Source organism: Pelophylax lessonae, assembly GCF_965119305.1.
Source record: "Pelophylax lessonae genome assembly, chromosome: 2".
Taxonomy (NCBI): domain Eukaryota; kingdom Metazoa; phylum Chordata; class Amphibia; order Anura; family Ranidae; genus Pelophylax; species Pelophylax lessonae.
This window is the reverse complement of record NC_138769.1, coordinates 162,146,376-162,170,811: the sequence shown is the minus strand read 5'-3', so window position 1 is coordinate 162,170,811 and position 24,436 is coordinate 162,146,376. Positions and strand designations below refer to the sequence as shown.

Here is a 24,436-nt window from a genome sequence, read left to right as displayed (position 1 = left end):
GCCTAGTGGTTCCTGGGCTTATTGCCATACAGGCATCTGTGCTTCAGGTTGCAAGACGACTACCTGGTCATTTGTTCACACCTTTACCATGTTTTATAAGGTGGATGTGTTGGCATCTGCAGATGCCTCTTTTCGGCCGCAAGGTTTTTTGCTCGCTGCTGTTTGGAGGGCTTTTGGCCTTGCTTGAGGGTGTTTACTGTTTGTTTCAGGTGGGCCACTTCTTTTGTTCTGATGAGTCCTATGTTGCCTGGTCAGCTATGTTTGGCCTTTGGGACTTGTTCTTTTTTGTTGTTACCACAACTCATTTTATGGCACTGCTTTGGGACGTCCCTACTGATATGAATCAGAGAGAACTGCGTCCGTCAATGAACGATAGAGAAAACTGGATTTTTGACTTACCGTAAAAAAATGTTCTCTTAAGTTCATTGACGGATGCAGTACCCACCCCTCTATTTGAAGTTTGGGTTGGTGTTACTTTTCTGACACTGCTTTCATACAAAACTGACGTCCTATGCAGGAAGAGAGAGGATGTACCCTCCGGGACTGCCCATAGGCATAGCCAGAACTTTTTTCTGCCTAGTGTCCTACTCCTGTAGGGAGCAGTATAATCCTACTGATATGAATCAGAGAGAACTGCGTCTGTCAATGAACTTAAGAGAAAAGGATTTTTTTTACGGTAAGTCAAAAATCCAGTTATGTTGTAGTCCTGGGTCCCCTCTCAGTGCTCCCTAAGTTTGGTGTCCCTGTCACTTAAGGTTGTGTCGGTACTCACGAGTGTACGTAAAGCGAGTGTACCTAAAATGGGCTATGCCTGTAGCTTGAACTTTTCTCTGTGATAATTAACCCCCACAACTGAATTGAAGCAAAACTTCAGTCCTGTCAAACAGATTTATTATTTTACTTTTATACTCCAAAAACATTCCTCCCCTATTGGCTTGAATAAGAAACTGCTATATTAGACTGAGCAAGTTGAGTTCTTTTGGCTTTCAGGAGAATTATGGGTGTTTTTATGTTAAAGTGTATCTCCACTTTTGTTGAGAAAAAACATTCCCCTCTGGGTGATCTATGTACATTGCAAGGAATTTAACAACCTTTGTTGCAAATTCCTTCCTTTTGTTGTTATTCTGAAGAAATCGGTCTGTTGCTCTGTGCCCCTGTGATGAGTGGGTCTAATAGGAGTGGTTTCAAAATTATCAATCAGCTGTGCAGCTGCAGAACACTAATGAGGAAATCTGTTGGTCCTGCATCCCTTTAGACGCGATTTCCTATTGGGAATATCTCACCAAATTTTTGTTGCAGGGGATGCCTGAAATCTGACTTGTATCTTAGGCAGACTTCTGGGAAAATTGGTGAGCCAATCACACAAGCAGGAAAAGATGTTTCTAGGGTGTTTAGTACACATTCTGTGTACAGAACAACTCCAGGTTACCATATTGCATTTTCAAAAAATTACAGTGGCTGCTGTATTGCAAAGGAAGGGTCATTTTTAATAAGCAGATAAATAAAATAAATTGGCGCTGAATTCAAAGTGAGTAAATATCTCAAATAAAATTCAAATAAATAAACAAAAATAATCATAAGATCAATGGGCTGTGCAAAATCAGATATGGAGTAATCAGAGTGCATAAAAATCAGAGTGCAAATGTGAAACGATAACTTAAAGATAAAAAATTAGGAAATCCAATAAATAATCGTGAATATTCATACAATCACGGTGCTGTGCAAAAAACACATAAATATATAAAAATCAATAATCCAAAAAAAAAAAAAACATTCAATTACAATATTAAAATTATTATTATACAGGATTTATATAGCTCAATATAGTAAAAAAATATACAGCGCTATATAAAACCAATAAAGTGACAATGTGCTTAATAAAAGGTAAATAATACAATTTATCTTAAAGGTGCATATATAAAGTGTCCATAAAATATATTCCAAAATTAAGGTGCAGTAGGAAGAGAAGTCCAATCCACAAAATATCCAAAAAGTGAGATAAATGTAAAGTGCTTGATAGGTGTCTCAATACTAAAATAGTTCTCAAAAACACCACCACCATCTAGCCACAAGATGGCCTCTCACCTCACTGAGATGATTTAAATGCAGTAAATCCTCAATGCAGATCTATGGATACCATTGGCAAGGCTGGTACGGTACTCTCATGGGCTCCGTATGCAGGAAGATATGTAAAAAATATGTACACAAGATCTAAGTGCTCACTGCTAGGAATAACCCTTTATTGAATAAATGATAAAAATCCACTCACATGTATGGCACAATGAGGCTTGTGCGGACCGTGCAGATAGTTACAATAAAGCTCTGTGGACCCTTGCCAGGAAGTCGCCGCTCGTCCGCCGGAGTCTCCGCCCCCTATACGGGGTCCCTACTGACGAAGTCTTGACGTGCAAGCGTATGACCCCATGCGTATAGGGGGCGGAGACTCCGACGGACGAGCGGCGACTTACCGGCTAGTGATGTAGCCCGGAACCAAGTTGAATAAGGCTTTGTAAGTTGCTGTTGTTAGCCAGTGGAGGGATTGACAGAGAGGAGTAGCAGACACTGAGCGATTGGCAAGGTGGATTGAGTCTGGCAGCAGCATTCATGATGGATTGAAAGGCGGGATAGCCTATGTAAAGGTAAGCCAATGAGAAGGAAGTTGCAGTAGTCGAGGTGAGAGATGAACAGGGAGTGAATTAAGAGCTTTGTTGTGTTCTTGCTTAGAAAGGGGCGTATTTTGGAGATGTTGCAGAATCCAGGACTACACCTAGGACCTTGGCATGCGAGGATGGGGTGATAATTGTGCCAACGATTTGACAAAGAGATCAGGAGAAGGGTAATGTGGTGGAGGAAAAAGTATGAGTTTGGTTTTAGATAGATTGAGTTTGAGGAAATGGTGTGACATCCAGACTTGTATATCCCTGCTAGTAAATTAGTGATACGTGAGGAGACTGAGAGAGTGAGCTGAGAAGTAGAGAAAGAGATTTGGGTGTCGTCAGCATAGAGATGGTATTCAAAGCCATGGTAGGCTATCAGCTGATCCAGAGAGGAGGTGTAGATTGAAAATAGGAGAGGTCCAAGAACAGAATCTTGGGGGACCCCAACAGAGAAAAAAAAAGGAGAGGAGGAAGTAGAATGGTAAGTAACGCTAACGGTGCGTTTGGATAAGTTGGAAGAGAACCAGTGATGAGTACAGTCACAAAGGCCAAAGGCGTAGAGTTTTTTGAGGGGGAGGGGGTTGTCAACCATATCAAAGGCAGCAGAAAGGTCCAGGAGTAAGAGTACAGAATAGTGTCCATTGGAATTGGCCATTAGTAGATTGTTAGTTTTAGGAGAGCAGTTTCTGTGTAGTCTAGAGGACGAAATCCAGACTGAAGGGGATCAAGAACGCTATTCTGGGCAAGATGGTTGCTTAGTCGGTTGTAGACCAGATGTTCAAGGAGTTTGGATAAAAAGGGGAGCAAGGAAATGGGGCGTAGGTTGTTAAGATCGGTTGGGTTCAGTGAGGGCTTTTTAAGTATGGGGGTGACTAGTGCATGTTTTACAGAGTTGGGGGAAGATGCCAGAATAGAGGGAGAGGTTGAAGATGTGGGTTAGAGAGTGTAGAATAGAGGCAGAGTGTGAACGTAGCATTAGCGAGGGAACAGGATCCAGAGCGCTGGTTTAGCAACCTCGTCTATATTGGTGGAGTTGAATAAGGGAAGTAATGATTGTACTTGTGGCCATGAAGTGTGAAGCGTGGAGGGTATCTGAACAGCAGAGATCTCCGGACTAATTGAATCAATCTTCTGTTTGAAGTGATTGGCGATCTCTTTGGCAGGGAGTAAAGTGAGTGAGTGGGCAATATGACTTGTGTCACAATTGTATGCGCTAATTTTTTTTTTTCTTTTATTTGCTATTTTTTTTTCCGTACAAAAGTGGAGATACCCATTTAAACCAGGGCTCGACAAACCACAAGCGCCAGGTCGCATTGGCGACTAGAATTAGCGGCCTGGGCTACACTTCGGCCCCCACCTGCGAGTGCGCAGACTAAGATGCCGTACCGACCGGTAATTGAGGCCATGGCTTTGCGACCTGCTGTAGGGAGACGCCTCCATCAGGTAACTGGCGCCCTGTTGTGGTGGCCTGGGCTGCAACAAGCAGTCACTGGTGGCACTAAGATGGAAACAGTTTTTTTATTTATTTTATTTTTTCCATTAAAATTCAGATTTATTCTCTCCCTGTCATGCCACACAGCCAACGGCCCCTTTTACACGGGCTATCTAATCAGGTCCGTCTGTCAGTTTCTTAGGAGGACTTGATCGGACCCTCCAGTCTCCTCTATGGAGTAGCGGATGTCCGCTGACAACTGCTTCCATCTGATCCTGTTGGCCAACCGTGTCCATGTTCGCTTTGCATAGGGGAGCAGACAAGACCTGTCATCCACCTGCTCAGCGGGGATTAGCAGAGAAATCCCTGCTGAGCAAACGGATTCTGCTTAGCGGAGGTGCATGTGTGAAAGGGGCCTAAGGTGGCATGAGTTACTGGTTCTCCTATCGCCTCCAACTTGCTGCACTGTCCTTCCCTAGTGAGCCACTGCCCATCACACCATCAAGCCAAGTACACACACAGGCTGAATACTGGGCAGCATCACCCGGTATGGCAGCCGGCCCGACAGAAACCAGGCATGAGCGAAAAAAAACTGTTTCTTAACTTTTTTAGCTGGCTCCTATATTTAAAGCCAATTTGTCAAGCCCTGCTTTAAACTTCAGGAAACCTGTTTAAACAATATAGGCTCTGAATGTGTACTTTCAGTGTGATAGGAGAATCATCTTGAGTATGTAAGAACACATATGACTGCCCCCATATACAGATAAGTACAACCTATAAATGGGGGAAAAAGGTTTGAAAACATCAGTTCACTTTGATAGGTATATTCATGGTAAATTGATCTTTTATATGTGTATTTGTATTAGACAATTTAAAATGGTTGCAAATAACCTGACATATAAACAGAAAGGGAAAATTAAAGATACCACCTGCAGCCAAGACGCATAAAACACATGCATGAGATATTTGTAGCCCTCTGCTGACCTTCAGAAAGCTGCTCATTCATATGGAGCCAGTGAAATATTACAGATGTCCTTTGCCAACGTTACTGCACCAGACTGTAAAGCAGCACTTAGTCTAATGAATGACGTTGTAACTTCTGTATCTGCAAATACAGTTCAGGTAACAATACTTGTTTCACATAAGGAGCCTTGGAAATGAAGCTGAAGGACATGTTTGTTATTCTTCATGTGCCACATGTGAACTATCTCTCCACATTAAGCCAGAACTACAGGCCAGTGCTATACTTACAAAATAGTCCAGTGGCAGGGAGGTATGAGTCTTATGAGTCTGCTGCTTCTCCTTTCAGTGTTCAGTTAAATAGTGTGGGTGGGGAGGGAGGGTAAATGTGAAAATACAAAAGAGGCATACCATTATGTCTCCTCTGTATTAAACTATTCTTACCTGCCTATTTAAAATTTCAGCATCTGCCAAGATGAATGAACTCCCGAGCATTTTTCGGGTGTGGCATCATCTGGGCCAGCCAATCAATTTGAGTAGCTTCCAAGATTAATGAATTCCCAAGCATATAGAAGTGATATCATGTCAGAAGACCAACTGAAGATTCAGAAAAATTAATATTCCCATCCCACACCTTTCTGGATATAGGCACATCTGTTATGGGTTCTGCAGCGATATCTATCACAGATACAAACAAATTCACTAGCACACCATGGATCTTGCAAAGCAGTCCGAAGAAACTTTTTATTGCAAAAGGATCACATCAGGAAAAGTGCAATGTTTCGGAGTCACGGAGGACCCCTTCGTCAGCCATTTGTGCTGGCGCCATGGTGTGCTGGTGAATATTTATGGACTAACCGAAGATGTCTGCAGCCAAAGATGGAGATTCTGGCAAGCGCATTGCTGAATTAGTGAGTAGAGTGAACATTACCTAGTAAACTATGTGATAAAATTCTTACCCAAGAGGTTTTCGATGCTGCTAACTGCTGCTCAGTGCTTCTTCTCTGAACATCCAATGCTGCTGACTCCTGCTCAGTGCTGCTTCCCTGAACTTCCGATGCTGCTGACTCCTTCAAAGTGCTGCTTCCCTGAACTTCTGATGCAACTGACTCCTGCTCAGTGCAGCTTCTCCGAATGTCCGGTATTTACAGGATAGCATTAACAGTGGACAGTGCAGTCCTCCACCAGTCTGTTAGCTTGAAGAGCAGGGGAGCGCCTTGCAATCCTAGGCTGTTGGGCTGTGTGATTCTATTGATGAGCACAGCATAAGGAAGCACAGCTCTAGTCCTACATGCAAGGGTGGCTCCAAAGGATGCTGCAAAAGAACAAATTCACCCTGAAATGGGAAATCTGGGACAGTGCTCATTGCACCAGCTTAAACAGGAACAATGATTCAGAGATAAACAAGCTGCATACTAAGGGGTTTAATATCACTTTACTCCTAAGGTAAATTGTAGTTTAAATACAGCAACGCACGTGATTGCAATATACTGTACTTGCACTTCTCATATTCAGTAAACAAAAGTAACACAAAGAGCCCCAGTGGGGAGGCATGTAGGTCCAAGTAAACAAAGAAAGGTATTAAGTGAAGATTTACCAATTTTTAGAAGCCTGCAGCTTATGACATTGTGGATTGTACTTTGGGTTTTTCATCAGTCGTTTATTAACACTTTAATGATGTATTTTGGATCACAGAACTCATTAATTTGTGTCTTTCATATCTGCCTAAAGTTTACTTTTAATGTTGAGGACATCTGCAAACTACAGAGCTCACAAAGTCTCTAGAGTCTAGAGAAATGATGGGCTCTGTTTTTTCCCATTGGCCCGCAGATCACATTACAGAAAAGTTTTTCGATTAGAGTGTGCTTTTATATGGTCGCCTAAGCCAAAAGTTTGCTAAACAGATGTCTTGAGTACATGGGAGCACAGGAACCCTGCAAAGTAGTCTGAATAATAGTGGTCCCAATAGAGGGATTCCCACTAACTAAACTACAGTATTTGCTGGAAGGGAGTGTAGTGGGTTGGATTATACATGAATAAACCTCTCTAATTACATAACATTAACAGGGGATGTTACTTTGCTATTAGGCTGGCTTGTCTTTCCTTTTTATAAATACAGCATTTAAAGGGGAGATCCTCCATACCACAACCGAATGATGTTATAAACATTTATAAATACTAGAATATTCAGGCACCCAAAGACTAGCAAGACTCTAGTAGGCACTTATGTATGAAACATATTCTGAAAACGAACTTCCTTCTGCCCACAGCTTCCAACTGTTATTTTTGAGCTGCAGGATGGGAAATGAAACCAAGATTCTCATTGATTGCTAAAGGCAGCACAGTTTCATACATAGGCGACTGGGCCAGCCTCTCTTAACCAGAGGTTCTATGGAATCAGAGGTGGCTAGAGGTTTCCTGAGCAATGAGCAATTTCTATCTCTCTAAACAACAATAATCTTTTTAGCTATCTGTAAATAGGGCATTCTTCCCAATGACCACAAATGTAAGCTAATTCTTCCCAGTAACTAGCACACTAATGTACCATGAGCCGTAGATATAATACTTATTAGCAGGGGTTCCCTGAGATGGGAAGTTATTTCAAGGGTTCATCCATATTAAAAGGATTGAGAAGAATCATATTCCCATTAAGAGGATCGAACTGTGTATGGATGTCTTGACATTGTATTACAATCAATTAATCAATCGTAATCACTTTGGCATGACTATGCTGTAACAACTGATTGTCACAATTTTTATTTTATTTGTTCTTTGAAAATGTGAATAAAACTATTAAAAGAAAAAGTTTGAAAAAAGGCAGTGGCAAGCTGTATTTTAGTAATTTAACATCTATATTTATCTTATTTATTTATTTATTTTTTATACAATGCTAGTAGGCATTAAATACCTATAAATGGCTCCTTATTAACTACTTCCCTGGCGTGAGTCTTCCTAACATACAGTGGCAAAAAAAGTATGTAAATGCCTTTGGAATTAATTGGTCATCTGGCCTAAGGCTCCATGTACACGGGACGTTGTTAAAAGTCCCTTTGAATGCTGGAATTTTTAGGACGTTTGAAACGTCCGTTCAGTCGCGTTTGTACCCGCGTTTAGCGGGCGTTTAGCAGCGTTTGCGGGCGTTTGCGTTTAGAAGCGTTCCTAGAGGTCAAAAAAATTATTCCCCTTTAAAATGGAAAAACGTGAACGCTAAACGCGGGTCATCGCGTTCAGACGCGTTTGGACGCGTTTAGACGCGTTCGGACGCGTTTGAAACGCCGGGAAACACACGTTCGAACGCAAATAATTGCGTTCTAAAAACAGTCCCTGAACGCAACTGCCTGCAAATGACTGTAAACGACCTGGTGTACATGGACAGATAAGATAAAATGTAGATGGGTTCAGGGGCTTCTGAAAAAAACGCCCAACTGCTCCTAAACGGCCATTTCCAGCGTCCCGTGTACATGAAGCCTAACATGGTGCGAATTTCTTTCATGCAACCATGCGGGTTGCAGGAACAGGAAAGAAGTTTGCATGGCTCCCTCATCAACACAGACACTGCTGACAGGAGAATCCCTTCTATAAACCCATTGTCTTCTCCCAACTCCTCCCCCCCCCTCCCTGCCCTGAGCAGACAGTAAATATCGCTAGAGGCCATAGCAGCCAGTGGCGATAATCACAAGAGAATCTGGCTACCCAAGTTTGTTGATCGATCGATCAACTTAGTACATTCAGCCTTCCCATTAACGGTCTGAATCTTGTCTGGTTCTTGCTGAACCAGCCGAGATTGGAACCATGTATGGCTGGTCTAAATCACAACAATAGACAAACACAATGTGCTTAAGCTGATAACACACAACCAGTTCTAGTTTAATTTTATTTTATTATTACTTTATTGAACACCTTTTGAGTTATTAGCTGGTTGAACCTCCTTTGGCAGCAATGACTTCAGGGACTGATGTGAATGTAGAATACATATGTAAAGTGCTGCATAAATTGATGGCGCTATATTAGTAACTGTAATAAATAATGATACTTGCAAATTGTCCAGGCCCTGAGGCAGCAAAGGGATCCCAAATCACGATGTTCCCTCCACCATTCTTCACTGTTGGGGTGATGTTTTAAAGTTGGTAAGCTGTGCCCTTTTTGCACCGTACATAGTGGTGAATATTCTTCCCAAACAATTCAACTTTTCTTTCATCAGTCCATAAAACATTTTCCCAGTAGCCTTGCAGTTTACCCAGGTGCTGTTTGGCAAACTTCAGGAATGCAGCAATGTTTTTTTTTTTTGAGAGCAGTGGCTTCCTCTATTGTGTTCTGCCATAGACACCCTGCCTGTTCAGTGAACAGGGATGTTTGCAAGTTCCAGTGATTGTCTTCAAGCCTTTAGTTGTTACTTGTGGATTCTTCTTTACCTCACAGAGCATTCTGTGTTATGCCTTGGGAGTCTTATTGGCTGGGCGCCCACTTCCAGGAACAATAGCCACAGTACTGAACTGTCTCCATTTATAGATAACTTGTTTACCTGTCGACTGATAAATGCCTAAACACTTGGAGATTGCCTTGTATCCTTTTCGAGCCTTATGCAGATCAACTACTCCTGATCGAATGTCTTCAGAGAACTCCTTTTTGTGAGGCATGGTTCGTATGAACAGCAATTTTAAAATGTTTGAGCGTCTATTCTCAATCAAAGTAGCTCTAAACCAGACCTCCAAAATAATTTCATTATTTGTACTCCAAGTGTGCAAACAACTGATCCAAATTCGCTTTCGTTGAAGTAATTGGTTCATGGGATCACTTGCATTTCCCTCCAGCACTGTAGGGCCTCATTTATACTTTCAAAAAAAGGGGGAGGCCAGAACTCTGACTGTCACAAGGGGAAACACAGGTAATGGTAGAAAGGCTTTATTGAAAAAATTTAATAACACCAATAATACAAGAAAATACGACCACCACCTCACAGATTAAAAATAAACAACGTTGTTATAAATAAAAAGACCAGGATTGGAAAAGCACACATGCGTTGCCCTCTGCATTCACGCGATCATTCAAATTGCATAAAGATGTCTGTTCAGTCTCAGATATAACCACTGAATAAAATATGCTGAAGGTCGTGTATCTTGTAAGGAAATCGCAGCCTTGACAAACAACCTTGAGGTGCCCTCCAATATTTTTTTTTTTAGTGGGGATTGATGTAGAAACACTCTACACATCGATCCCACACAAATGGGGATTTAAAGCTGTCTCTTCATTCCTTCTCACTCTGATCTAGCACAGCAGAATGCATTTATAGTGGAACTCCTTGGATTTATGCTCAAGAACAATTACTTTCAATTTCTGCAGAACTTCTATCAACAGGTCAGGGGCACCAGTATGGGGGCACCGTGGGCTCCTGCCTATGTGTGCCTCTATCTGGGCCTCTGGGAACAAGACATTGTCTATCAGTCCTCAATGTACCTCAGCCACTGTACTATGTGGTTGAGGTATATTGATGATGTACTGATGTTGTGGGCAGGATCAAAAACACAACTCATGTTATTCATAGAAGAACTTAACCAGAATAAAATAAATATCAGGATCACTGTTAACATGAGTGAGTCAATGATTCCTTTCCTTGACCTTCAGGTCTCTGTTGTAGACCATAAGATAGTGACAAAAACTTTTAGGAAGGAGACGGCAGCCAATTCCCTCCTGTTAGCCCAAAGCCATCTTTCCAAGTCCCTAATCAGAGGTATACCTGTTGTACAATTCTTTAGGATTAAGAGGAACTGTTCAAGAAGTTCCGACTATGAAAAAGAAGCTGTTGAGATGTACCAAAGGTTTTGGGAAAGGGGGTATTCCCATAGAACTATTAAGAGGGCCTCAGTGCGACTCTGAAGACATCTGTGTGGCTTCATGCCTACATGTCTATTAACCACTAGCCGACCGCTCACGTTGCTGCTACTGCAGCAGAGCGGCTCGGCTGGGTCCAGCGACGTAGACCTACATCGCTGGATTCCTCCCTCTCTCGGCGGCACGCTCGCTCCAGCTATATTCAGACACTGCGGGAGTCGGGCCAGGGGAGGAGAGGCGGTGATCACCGCTGCTTCCCCCCGATCGTCGGGGGAAGAGTGAAGAAATCCGCCCGCTTGTGTAAACAAAGCGGGCAGATCTCCTCTGTGACAGACAGGGACAGATCACAGGGTTCAGCATAGCTGAACCTGCCATCGGTGTCTGTGTCACACAACTCCCTCCCCCCACACATGTCAGTAAGCATGAGGCACACATTTATAGCACTGATAACTGTAGTAATGTCACTGGTCCCCCCAAAAGTGTCAAAAATGTCAGGGGTCCGATCTGTCCACCACAATGTCGCAGATCGCCGCCATTACTAGTAAAAAAAAAAAGAAATAATAAAAATGACAAATCTTTCCCGTAGTTAGTAAACGTGATAACTTTTGCGCAAACCAATCAAAATACGCTTATTATGATTTTTTTTTACCAAAAATATGAAGCAGAAAACAAATTGGCCTAAAATGTTAAAACATTTTGATTTGTAAATTTTTTTGGGGGAATTTTATATCAGAATGTGAAAAATATTCGTTTTTTTTTTCAAAATTGTCACTCTTTTTTTTAAAAAATAAAAAAATCGCACAGGTGATCAAATACCACCAAAAGAAAGCTCTATTTGTGGGGAAAAAAAGGGACATAAATTTAATTTGGGTACAGCGTCGCAACCCTGCGCAATTGTCCGTTAAAGTAACGCAGTGCCGAATCGCAAAATATGCCCTGGTCAGAAAGGGGGTAAAATCTTCCGGTCTTAAAGTGGTTAAAAACACGCTCATTGAGAATTTTTTTGTCAAAGACATGTAGCTAAATACATTTTGGCCTAAATATATGACAAAAATTGAATATATTGGATATTTTTTAACTGTCAAAGTAAATGGCAAAAAATGAAAAGTGCAGAGGTGGTCAGATACCACCAAAAGAAAGCTCTGTTTGTGAGAAAAAAAAGGATGTAAATTTTGTTTGGGTACAGGGTTGCATAACCGCGCAATTGTCAGTTAAAGTCACACAGTGCCAAGTTGAAAAAAGTGGCCTGGACGTTGAGCAGGAAAATCCTCCGGGGCTAAAGTGGTTAAAGTCGAAACCCGAAATTGCCAAAAGTAGTGCATGTACTACTTTTTCGAATCAATGCGGCACCACAAAGTTGGCATCACACTGATTTGAACAGTGTGATTGCCGGCTATAGGATGCAACTTGTCATGCAATTTGACTTATCCAATGTGAACGGGGACTAAATGTTTAATGGGTGTGTTCAATAAAGACATATGAGAAATTAGAATGGTTTGTGTGTTATCAGTTTAGGCACATTGTTTTTGTCTATTGTTGCAATTTACTGTAGATGAGGATCAGATCACATTTTTTGGCAGATTACTGCAGAAAACCAGTTAATTCCAAACAGTTCACATGCTATTTCCCTGCCACTTTATTTTTCAACTACATAAAGTATAATGAAAATATAAATTGGACAACAGCCTAAATATCCTGTGTCGCTGTCCTAATACCTGTGGATAGGTTTTTTTTTGTGGCTGCACTGTTTAGTATATAGAGACTAAATTTAAATTTCTTGGTAATGTATACATTTCCTAGTTGCTGCAATTCATCATTGCTCAAACCATTATCGGCTGTCAGAGCAGTGTATTTGCAGAAGGCTGTTCTGCGGAAGCTGTGGATGATGATTTTGTGTGTATGTAAGGGGGTGGGGGGTTTTGTCTGATGGTAAAACAGCTGTGTGCAGAACTTCCTGTTCCCTTCATATTACTCACAGGAGGGTGGGGGGGGAGACGGGGAGACAAAGCAGGGGATAGGGAGAGAGACAGACAGCTGTGGGAACCGGCTGCATGGACAATGGAGCAGCCTGTCAAGAGACTGTAAGTTTGTACAACATCACTTAGCTGTATAGGCAGAGACTTCTCGCGTGTGTCTAGTGGCTTTTTTTTTTTCTTACTTTGCACTTTATTTTTGGATTTATCAACATATTGTTATTCATAGAGCAAAAAAAAAAAAAAAATGTAATAGAATGAAAAGTGAAGTGCTGTCGTAATAGATCACATTTTAGGTACCATTTTTTGTGTTTACAAAATTTAAGTTATGACTAGTCACAATAGGAAACATTATTATTTTCCTATGCAACACTTTTCTATTTGTACATAAAAAGAATGCTATGTTAGTTGCTTATATGAACAAACTTATTGCTAACAATTGGATATGGTTTACAGAAGTCAGGACTGTAATGAAAAAATGGTGACTTGTTTCTATACATTATAATTATTTTGTTTGTTTTTTGCTTGTACTGGCATACTCTCCGATTTGAAATAGTTTTGGTAAATTTCGGGTCCCTGGAACTAGCTTGTAGCCTAGAAATAAAATAGCAAATTCCATCAGAGACTTATCATACAGGTATATTTGTTTAGGAACATAAACTTTTTAATGTGAATTGTGCACTTGCTTTCATTCTACCAGGAAATGAAAATGCAAAAATGCTATTTTTGTTTGCACACAGCTTCTTCATTTACCACTTCTGGACCGGAAGGTTTTACCTCCTTAATGACCAGGTCTTTTTTTTGCAATTTGGCACTGCTTTACGTGACAATTGCGCGGCCATGCGACGCTGTACCCAAATACAATTTATGTTTTTTTTCCCCACAAAAAGAGCTTTCTTTTGGTGGTATTTGATCACCTGTGAGATTTAAATTTCTTGCTCTATAAACAAAAGACAATTCTGAAAAAAAAAAAAAAAAAAACAATATTTTTCACTTTCTGCTATATAACATTCCCAAAAAAAAAAAATTTAAAATCCAATTATTTCATTTTAGGCCATTCTGCTACATATTTTTGATTAAAAAAATCCCAATAAGCGTATTTTGATTGGTTTGCGCAAAAGTTATCGCCTCTACAAACTAGGGGAAAGATTTATGTCATTTTTATTTATTTTTTACTAGTAATGGCGGCAATCAGTGATGTAAAACAATGTTTGCAGCGCTGCTTATAATTAAATAATTATACAGATCAAATCAAAGAAAATCCATATAAAAGTAAAAATATAGAAATAAGTATATAAAGTGAATGTCCAATTAATACATCATTACGATGTGGAAAATCCTTTCATTTGTGATCATACAGGTGCTTGAATGTGCAATCCGTGCTTGATTCGGGGTTTCCCCCTTTGATTATCTACTCACCGCCAAGTAGCTGATTTTAGGCATGTAGGAGCTGCTATGTTATAACTTCTCCACTTGCAGTACGATCTCTTGTTGTAAATGAAGATCCATCCCCGATTTCCTCATAAGAAAAAGCCGATCATGGTGAAGATCGTTTTTATAAAGCATTTATTTAAGAAATCTTGGGGTTTATACTCACAAACAACTTTAAAAACATGCAAAGTATGTACAGAACGGCACGGCGGCTAGCTGCTCCCGCAGCAGACAGTTCCCCGACCTGAGGTCATGTGGTACTCGCTCGACCAATCGCTAGACACGTTTCGCTGTAAGACACAGCGTCGCTACAGATGTATGATCACAAATGAAAGGATTTTCCACATCGTAATGATGTATTCATTGGACATTCACTTTATATACTTATTTCTATATTTTTACTTTTATATGGATTTTCTTTGATTTGATCTGTATAATTATTTAATTATAAGCAGCGCTGCAAACATTGTTTTACATACCAAAAGAGCACCAGCACTTTTTCACTGCAGCTAGCAGCTTTTAAAATCAGTACACTGGTTAGCACATATTTAGCACTACAGCACTTTATCCACAAGCGCAGGGTATACACAGTTTTATAGGCAATCAGTGATGTTTAGCTGGACTGCGACATTGCGGCGGACAGATCAGACCCCTAACTGAAATTTTTGACACTTTATTCAGTGCTAAAAAATGTGCACTGTTACTGTAATAATGACACTAGCAGGGAAGGGGTTAACCCAGGGGCGATCAAAAAGTTAAATATGAGCCTAGGGGGTGTTTTCTAACTGTGAGGGGGTGGGCTTAATAGATCAACACAGGGACCTGTGTTCCTAAATAGGAGGAACACAGGAGCTCTGTGATGATAACTGGCAGAACAACGGTCTGCCATGTTTACTTCGTGACCTTAATGTGCTTCTTCAGCCACTCTTGTGTTGCCTTGGTGGTATGTTTCTGGTTATTGTCATGCTGGAAGACCCATCCTTGACTTCAGTGTTCTGGCTGAGGGAAGATGGTTCTCACCCAAGATTTTACAATACAGGGCCCCATCCATTGGCCCCTCAATGCGGCAGAGTTGGCCTGTACCTTTAGCAAAGAAACAACCCCAAAGCATAATGTTTCCACCTCTGTGCTTGACTGTAGGGATTGTGTTCTTGGGGTCATAGTCAGCACTTTTCTTCCTACAAACACAGTGAAATATTTTTGGTGCAAACATAAAAGTTCCAGTTTGACATGTATTGACACACACATCCCAGCTCAGGATCGAGTCTGCAGGTGTGCCCCCATAGCAAACGGAGCTTGGGCTGCTCTGTGCATTACCATTTTTTTTACTTTTTTCATCAACAATCATTAATACCAGGGTGTATCCATGTGCATCTGAGAGACTTTTTATGGCAGCATGTTAGAACTAAACTAAAGTCTATCAAATCTAGAATGAACCTTGTACACCTGATGCTTGCCAATGTAGATTTGCTCACTTCTGTTGTGTGCAGAAGCCTTGATATAGTTGCACTTGATTCTCTTCTGTATTGCTGTGCTCCTCTGGGTCCTGCACGTCCTTGTAACTGCAGAGTCTAAAAAGACATTAACCATTCATGAAACTGATAAAATTGGCAATTTATAAAGATTGGATTTCTCCTGAAAAGATTTTCCCTCCTCTGGGAATCATATCTAGTGGAAAATAAATTCACTAGAAAATTGACTGTTCCAATAGTAGTCCTGTTGTCTCAGTTTAAAAAAAAAAAAAAATCTTATTGTGTCTATTGAAAGTGTTCCTTCATTTAACAATTTTGCATACAGAAAATTTGAGACACTCCTAAAGGTTTCCCAAGACACTCTCTTTACTCTAAGCCCTGCGACCAGCTATTGATGCAATTTCTGTTTGTCAAACTGCAAGGCAATGAACAATCAACAAGGCATTCAAGGCAATACATAATCCTGTCTTCTGGGACCAAACTCTGGGCAACACTTACACACACACTGCCTACTTCAAAATGAAGAGGCACACTCACTTCTAAGAGTTTGCATTCCTCTGGATCCCAGACATCCCAGACTTATGTATGGGTTTATTTGGTGGTTTCAAAGGGGTACAAAATAGAGTTCCAAACTTTACCTGCTCATCGTTTTCTTCTCAAACCAACCAAGATCTGCCCAAGCACGGTCGTATTTACAGACCACCTTGGATCACCTGTTGTCTCTTAGAATATTTGTTCAGGTCCCTCCTAAGGGCAGGTTCAAAAGATTCTATTAAAACCTGTTACACAGTACCAAAACCCAACAGAGGTGTATTCCTCCTATTCTGGACCTAAAATCCCTAAACAGGTACCTTTGTGTTCCCAAGTATGGCATGCAATTCACAAGGTCAGTTATTTCCTCTCTGAGATGAGGGTAATTTTGGCAACAGTAGACATCCAAGATGCCTACCTCTACATTTCCATTTACCCATTATATCAGGGCATTCTGCACTTCGCAGTAGGTGAAAACCACATCCATTTTGTTGCACTGCCATTTTGCCTATCCTCTTCACCCAGAGTATTTACAAAGATGCTTACACCCCTACTCTGCCTCATAAGAACTTGGGGCATCAAGGTTATAGGGCACATGGAGGACCTTCTTCTGACAGGTTTGTCTCCCTCAAAACTGTAAGAAGATATTTACAATGAAATTACAATGCTACCTCTTACAGCATAAAAAAACTCAAAAATAATGCTTTATACACATCTCACAAAACATATATGCAAAGGTAAATAGGTATTCCCATCACTGATAACATCCTTTTAGCAAACAGTAACCTGTTGCCACTTAGCTGGTAACCCATGGCCATTTGGGGGTTTCGGCAAAAGTCCAAAGGGCTATTCGGATGCTTCAGGATTTAGGTTGGGTAATCAACTTCAAAAATGTGCCCATCAGCCTTCACTTCATCTAGAATACTTCGATCCAGCAAAAGTTTTCCTTCCAGCAAACAAGTTTTTAAGATCTTATGCCCAGACCTTAAGATCCAAAAGTCATCCCTTAGTGAAATTTTCCACGAAAGTCCTGGGCCTCATGCATGCCTCATTCAAGGTTGTTCCCTTTTCTCAGTTCCACTCATGGCCTCTCCAACACAACATGCTGTTGGCTTCGCTTTTGATTCTCCTATGCTTCTTTCCAGTCGAGCAAGAAATTCCCTAGTATGATGGCTTTTCAGTTCAGCCTTGACAATGGGAAAATTATTGCTCCCACACCATGGAAGGTGATAACAACAGATGCCAGCCTTACAGGCTAGGGAGGAGTTCCAATCTCTCACAGTTCAGGGAACTGTGAGCTTGAGGATGTTGATGGGATGCTTTACCTACCAGGTAAGTAAAGTTTCCCATCAACAACTTAGAGCTCAGAGCAAAAAAAATGGTTCTGCACCTCTGGACCCCCTTCTTCAAGGACACCCAGTAAGGGTGCAATCGGACAATGCCATGGCAGTTGCCCATATCAATCATAATGGGGGTACCAGAATTCAGGCAGCCTTGAAGGAAGGAAGTTGGATTTCCTGGGTAGGGAAACACTGTCCAGCAATCTGATGTTCACCTCCTGGGACTGGCTTTCCCAAGTTGGCACCACTTGGATCTAGGGGAATGGTCTGTTCATCCTAACATCTTCAATCTCATATATCAGAAATAGGGGACTCCAGATGTAGACAACCGTTTGTGGTCAGGTCCAAAGATCCTCTAGCAATGGCATTGAATGCTCTGGTAATTCCCTCGACTTCATTCAGCGCAGTCAGTGCAAAACTGTTAGAAAAAAAATAGATAGACACAAGCTAGACAGTGGATTGGACAGACTCAATGGACTGGTGGACAGACACTACTATAGACAGGGTTCGTACGGTCATGAAAATCCTGGAAAAGTCATGGGATTTTGACATGACACTTTCCAGGCCTGGAAAAGTCCTGGAAAATGACTAAACTTACTAAGTTTTGGAAAAGTCATGGAAAAGTGTTGTGCAACTATTTAATTTTGTCTCTGGGCCCCCTGTATTCTGTGGGAGCGGGGGACAGTAAGTGGACTATTTTCTCTGTTTCGGGTTTAGGCGGATTAATCAGCCGCAGCGCTGAAGCCTGACCACTGGTCTCTTCAATATGAATAGACCGTGACAGGCTGGGAACCCTGCGGTGGATTGATCCGCTGAAACCTGAAACTGAGAAATCGTGCATTCACTGTCCCGCTCTCAGGGACGTACGGGGGGGGGGGGGGGGTGGCGTGCACTGGGGGGTGTCAGGCCGACTGCTTCTCTGTGCTATGGAATGTAAAAGCCGACTGCCCTTACTGTGGTATGTGCTATGGAATGTAAAAGCCGACTGCCCGTACTGTGGTATGTGATATGAAATGTAAAAGCCGACTGCCCGTACTGTGGTATGTGATATGGAATGTAGAAGCCGACTGCCCGTGTTGTGGAATGTGTTGTGGAATGTGTTGTGGAATGTAGAAGCCGACTGCCCGTGTTATGGAATGTGTTGTGGAATGTGCTGTGGAATGTAGAAGCCGACTGCCCGTGTTGTGGAATGTGTTGTGGAATGTGCTGTGGAATGTAGAAGCCGACTGCCCGTGTTGTGGAATGTGTTGTGGAATGTAGAAGCCGACTGCCCGTGTTGTGGAATGTGTTGTGGAATGTGTTGTGGAATGTGTTGTGGAATGTAGAAGCAGACTGCTTCTCTCCCGTGCTGCAGAAGATATTCTCTCTCTCCTTAATCATCAAGCAGCAGCCTAATAGACATATTAAAAGTTACCTCCAAATCAATATTACCTCTCCATCTTTTTCCCCTTAAAAAGAAAAATAAGATTGGAGAAATAATTAAGACTCCCCCCACACACAGACACACACATATCCCAGATTAATTAACCCATCCAGTGCTGTAATAATTGGATTGGTGAGCTATTGGCTCCAATGGTTAACCACTTAAGCCCCGGAAGATTTTACCCCCATTCCGACCAGGGGGTATTTTGCGATTCGGCACTGCGTGACTTTAACGGAGAATTGCGCGGTCGTGCGACGCTGTACCTAAACGAATTTGGCGTCCTTTTTTTCCCACAAACAGAGCTTTCTTTTGGCGGTATTTGATCACCTGTGCGATTTTTTGATCACGCGCTATAAACAAAAAAAGAGCGTCCATTTTGCAAAAATAGCAATATTTTTCCCTTTTTTTTATATGAAATTCCCCCAAAAAAAAATGTAAAAATCAAAATTTTTTAAAATTTTCGGCCAATTTGTTTTATGCTACCTATGTTTGGTAAAAAAAAATCGCAAAAAGCGTATTTTGATTGGTTTGCGCAAAAGTTATTGCGTTTACTAACTAAGGGAAAGATTTTTGTCATTTTTGTTGTTTTTTTTTTTAACGCGTAATGGCGGCGATCTGCGATTTTTTTTTGCGGTACTGCGACATTGCGGCGGACAGATCGGACCCTTGACTGACATTTCTGACACTTTTGGGGTTACCAGTGACATTTCTACAGTAATCAGTGCTATATATATGCACTGTTACTGTAAAAATACACTGGTAGTGAAGGGGTTAACTTTATTTGAGAGGGAGGGGCTGTGTGTGTCCCTAGGGGCGTGATTCTAACTGTGATTGGCTGGGGCTTCAGCTGTATGCAGAGTGATCAACGGATCTACATAGTAGATCCATGTGATCAGCTCTCATACAGCGAGGAGAATGACAGGCAGCTTGTTTACACAAGCTGCCTGACTTTCTCCCTCTCCCCCGCCGATCGCAGAGTGGCCGGCGGCGATCGGGTCCGCCGGTCACACGCGCGGGGGGGTCCGTGACCACTCGGGAGCGGGAGCGCGCCTCCGGGGGCGCGCGCTCGCTCCCTAGACCCTCACAAGCTAGTGACGTAGCCCTACGTCACTTTGCCTGTGAGGGGCTGACCGCCGACGTAGATAGTCGTGCGGCGGTCGGCAAGTGGTTAATGTGCAGGGATGACGGATTGTTTATGCTGTTAATTACAAACTTTTATTAATTCAGTATCTTTTCATTATTATTAATTATAATTATTAATTCAGTATCTATTCAGTATCAGTGAGCTGCATTAGTGCAACCAGTATCAGTGTCAGTGCAAGCAGTGTTAATTAACACTGACACTGGTGCCACTAATGCAGCAGAAAGGGGTTAATTAACTGCCACTGGTCGGTCATTAATGCATCAGTGACCAGTGGCAATACATTAACCCCCTCATGCTGCATAATACAAACACCATGGGTAATTAACCTTGCCTACTATTTTAAAAATAATTGGGGGGGAAAAAAACGTCATTTTCTGTTTCGATGCTCTTTTAGCCCCCCCAGTGCTCTTTTAGCCCTCCCTGCTCTTAGCCCCCCTCCGTGCTCTTATTCTGGCTCCCCCATTGCTCTCCACCCCCCTGTGCTCCCTGGCTCCCCCCTCTGTGATTTCCTGTTCCCCCTCAGACAGTGCTCTCCACTCCCCTGTGCCTTCCAACCCCCCTGCAATGCTTTCCAAACATCCCCCTTAATTCTCCCTCTTCCTCCCCCCCATGCCCTTCAGCTCATCCAGTGCTCTCTGCTTCCCCTGTGCTCTCCGGCCCCCCCTAGTGCTCTTCTATCTTACCTTATCTCACCTAAGAGGAGGTCAGTGACAGTGCTGCCCGGCCAGTCTGATGGGGGGTCACTGATGTAAGGGGGCACTGTTATAAAGGTTCCTCCTTATATCAGGACCCCCCCCCCCTCCCTTCCTTAGTGCATTCTTTCTGTGGAAAGTGGTCTCTGGTCACCAGAGTCCCCCCTACATCAGAGTTCTCAGCTTTTTCACCCGTGCGCCTGAAGTGACACCCGCTCCAAGCTGTGGCAGTGGTGCTTCCATCTCATCCACTGTAAAACAAGGGACCATTTTGAGTCACGCTGTATCCAGAAACGAAACCCCTAACTGCAGAGGTACTGTACACTACAAAGATTGTCATTTATTTTAGTGAAAATATGCTGTGTGTGACATGGATTTTCTTCTTATTTAACATGTATACATAGACCTTTCATGAAACTTTAGGTCATGAATATTTACGTGAAGTCATGGAAAAGTCATGGAAAAGTCATGGAATTTTCTTGGTAAAAATGTGTATGAACCCTGTATAGACTAGCTACACTTTCAAATCAATACTCCCAGTTAAGTATAACAATATTATAGTGCAGAAAGCATAACATTTCAGCATGTTCACTAGTTAAACGGCTTCTTTTCTTTTCATAAATTGCTGCCACTTCGCTAAAAACACACGCTCACTTGGTACTGAGAAAGCAGGAGCAGAAAGGTATCTTCTAGTATGAGAAGCAAGTCTTTTGTAGCGTGCCTCATTTTCTTTCCACCACTGAAGAGGAACTCTTCTTCTGTCAACTACTGGTTCCTTCAAATAGAAATGAAGTTCATCATCCAGGCTCATTATTGCCGATTCTGATGAATCCTCTGCATGAGGCCCCAATAAAACGCTGAACATTGCATCTATTCAACCACGATGAATTTTCTCTTCTGTCCGTTGTCTTTTGGGACATTTTCCTCCTGCATCCTGCTCCTCCACATCAGAAACCTTCTCTTCTTGTCCTCGTCTTTTCTTTTCGTCAGGAGGAACCTCCTGCACCTTCTGTTGAATATCTTCTGTCAGCCATTGCTTTGCCTTGGTCAATACCATCATCAGAAGAGAAAGGATGGTTCTTGTATCGAGGATCCAAAAGACATGCAAGCACAACAGTTTTATTCTCCTCATGCTTCTCAAACCTTTTGGCAAGGCTGTCCCTCATTGCCTGCCTACATGCTTTGATGCCACATCTGTTGGGTCCTTCATTCTGTTGAAGAAGCATCTTCAGGACTCTCACACATGGGATCACAGAGGAAACAGATGAGTCGTAATGACTCACCTCCAGTGTCACTTCCCCAATGGGTACGAGCTTCTCTAAAATGTTGGCTACTATGTCCCACTGATCTGCAGTATAGCAAGAATGTCCTCCAAGTCCATATTCACCAGAATATATAGTGAGACCTCGCTTCTGCTCTAGCATCCTCTGTAACATGTGTAGCGTTGAGTTCCATTGTGTTGGAACAGCCTGTATCAGGTTGTTTATTGGGTAGGCCAAGGTCTTCCTGAATGCACCTCAGTCGCTACTTGGCAAGAACAGAATGGTGGAAATGGCCTGCGCACTTCTTCACCATGGTAATAATGTCCAGCAAAGCTTTTTGGTGTGACAGACCATCATTTACCACCAGTTGAAGGGTGTGTGCCATGCAACTGAGGTCTGACACTTCAGCAAGTCTCATACCTTTAACCATGTTCGCTCCACTGTCTCACAGCACAAGCATCACTCGGTCTTTGCTGATTCCCCATTCTTCTAGCATGCCTAGAAACTTTTCTTTAATGTACTCCCCAGTGTGGGATCCTTGCATCACTTTTGTATTCAACACCAAATGCCTTCTTGTCCATCCGCTGTCAATGTAGTGGCATGTAAGACTCATTAGTGATTCTGTTTGTCCTGACCAGCAGTCCGTCGTGAATTGCCAGCATTCTCTGGTTGCAGCATAGTCTTAACTTTGTCAACGACCTTTTGGTGAATCTTTTGCAGCATTTCAGTTCGATTAAACGTGTTATTGATCCCAAGCTCACATTGTTTTTGCATGTGTTGCATAGTGCTACTGATTTTCCTGGCGATGGAGAAGAGAAATACTCCCAGACCGTACTTTTAATTTTTCTATCTCCATCCATCTCCATTGAAACAGGAAAGAGTCGGACACTAATTTAGGCTTACACAAAATGGCTGGCTGGCACCCTGTGGTGGCTGGCTGGCACCCTGTTGTGGGTGGCTGTCTGGCTGTCTGGCAGGCACCGTGTGGTGGGTGGCTGGCTGCCTGGCACCCTGTGGTGGCTGGCTGCCTGGCACCCTGTGGTGGCTGGCTGACACCCTGTGGTGTCTGGCACCCTGTTGTGGGTGGCTGTCTGGCTGGCAGGCACAGTGTGGTGGGTGGGTGGCTGGCACCCTGTGGTGGGTGGCTGTCTGGCTGGCACCCTGTAGTGGCTGTCTGGCTGGCACGCTGTGGTGGATGGCTGGCTGGCACCCTGTGTGGTGGGTGGGTGGCTGGCTTGCACCCTGTGGTGGGTGGCTGTCTGGAACCCTGTAGTGGCTGTCTGGCTGGCACCCTGTGGTGGGTGGCTGGCTGGCACACTGTGTGGTGGGTGGGTGGGTGGCTGGCTTGCACCCTATGGTGGGTGGGTGGCTGGCTGGCTTGCACCCTGTTGTGGGTGGGTGGCTGGCACCCTTTCGTGGGTGGCTGGTACACTACACTGTGGACTGTGTGGGACTGGGTTGCTGGCTGGCACCAGGCTGCTGTGGGTGGTGGGTGGATTGCTGTTACAGAACAGAACAGATACAGAATGTGTGTCAGAGAGAGTGTTTTTTGTTGGTCACTGTTTTCAATTATCACAGAACAGAATACAGAACGTGTGTCAGACTGTTGGTCACTGCACTCACTAGATGTAGAAGAACTCTGTCCTGACTCTCCTGACCGACTGCCTGTGCCGCATGCAGACTCCAGTGTGGCAGCGGCGGGTAAAAGACACTGTAAGGAGGCAGAGGGAGGTGTCCGTGGAGCAGTTCAGTGCACGGACGCAACATACGCAATGACGTCACGAATATCGGCAATATTGGTAAATCCAAAAGCAGATTCAGATATATTGGGGAAAGTGCATATCGGCCCCCGATATATTGGCGTTGCCGATAATCGGTCGATCTCTAATTTTACCTACAGGTAAGCCTATAATAAGGCTTACCTTTAGGTACAGTAAACATCTCCTAAAGTTACCAGCCTGTATGTGCAGGAGTGACATCATAGAAGTTTGGCCATTCAAACGGCCGGACGCATAATCCTAGAAGGAAGCCCAGGGAGTGTCAGCGGTGACGTTTTATTAGGCTGCCACGTGGTCTTCAGTTCATACCTTTTCCAAGTTCTACCAGTTAGATGTCCAGGCCTCTGCCAATGCACCTTTCAGCCGCAGTGTTCTTCCAACAGCACTCTGTGTTGGGTCTTTGACTGTTCTGTTTGATTTGTTGTCTCCCACCTCTTTCAAACATTGCTTAGGGACTCCCAATGATTTATGAATACCCAGCCTGTGTCCTGTACTGTATGATTACTACTATT

General features: G+C 42.8%; 1 protein-coding gene across 2 annotated transcripts in view; it reads left to right on the top strand.

The window, feature by feature from the left end:
- The window catches only part of LIMK1 (LIM domain kinase 1), a 290,955-nt gene that overhangs the window by 72,461 nt on the left and 194,058 nt on the right, over nucleotides 1–24,436 (top strand). The window contains exon 1 of one of the 2 annotated variants that reach the window (XM_082246023.1): nucleotides 12,835–12,959. The exons of the other annotated variant lie outside the window; for it this stretch is intronic. Coding sequence (XP_082102149.1) covers nucleotides 12,937–12,959 — 23 coding nt within the window. The 5' untranslated portion in view covers nucleotides 12,835–12,936. Of the gene's footprint in view, nucleotides 1–12,834; nucleotides 12,960–24,436 lie in introns of those variants that run through there. 2 annotated transcript variants of the gene reach the window in all.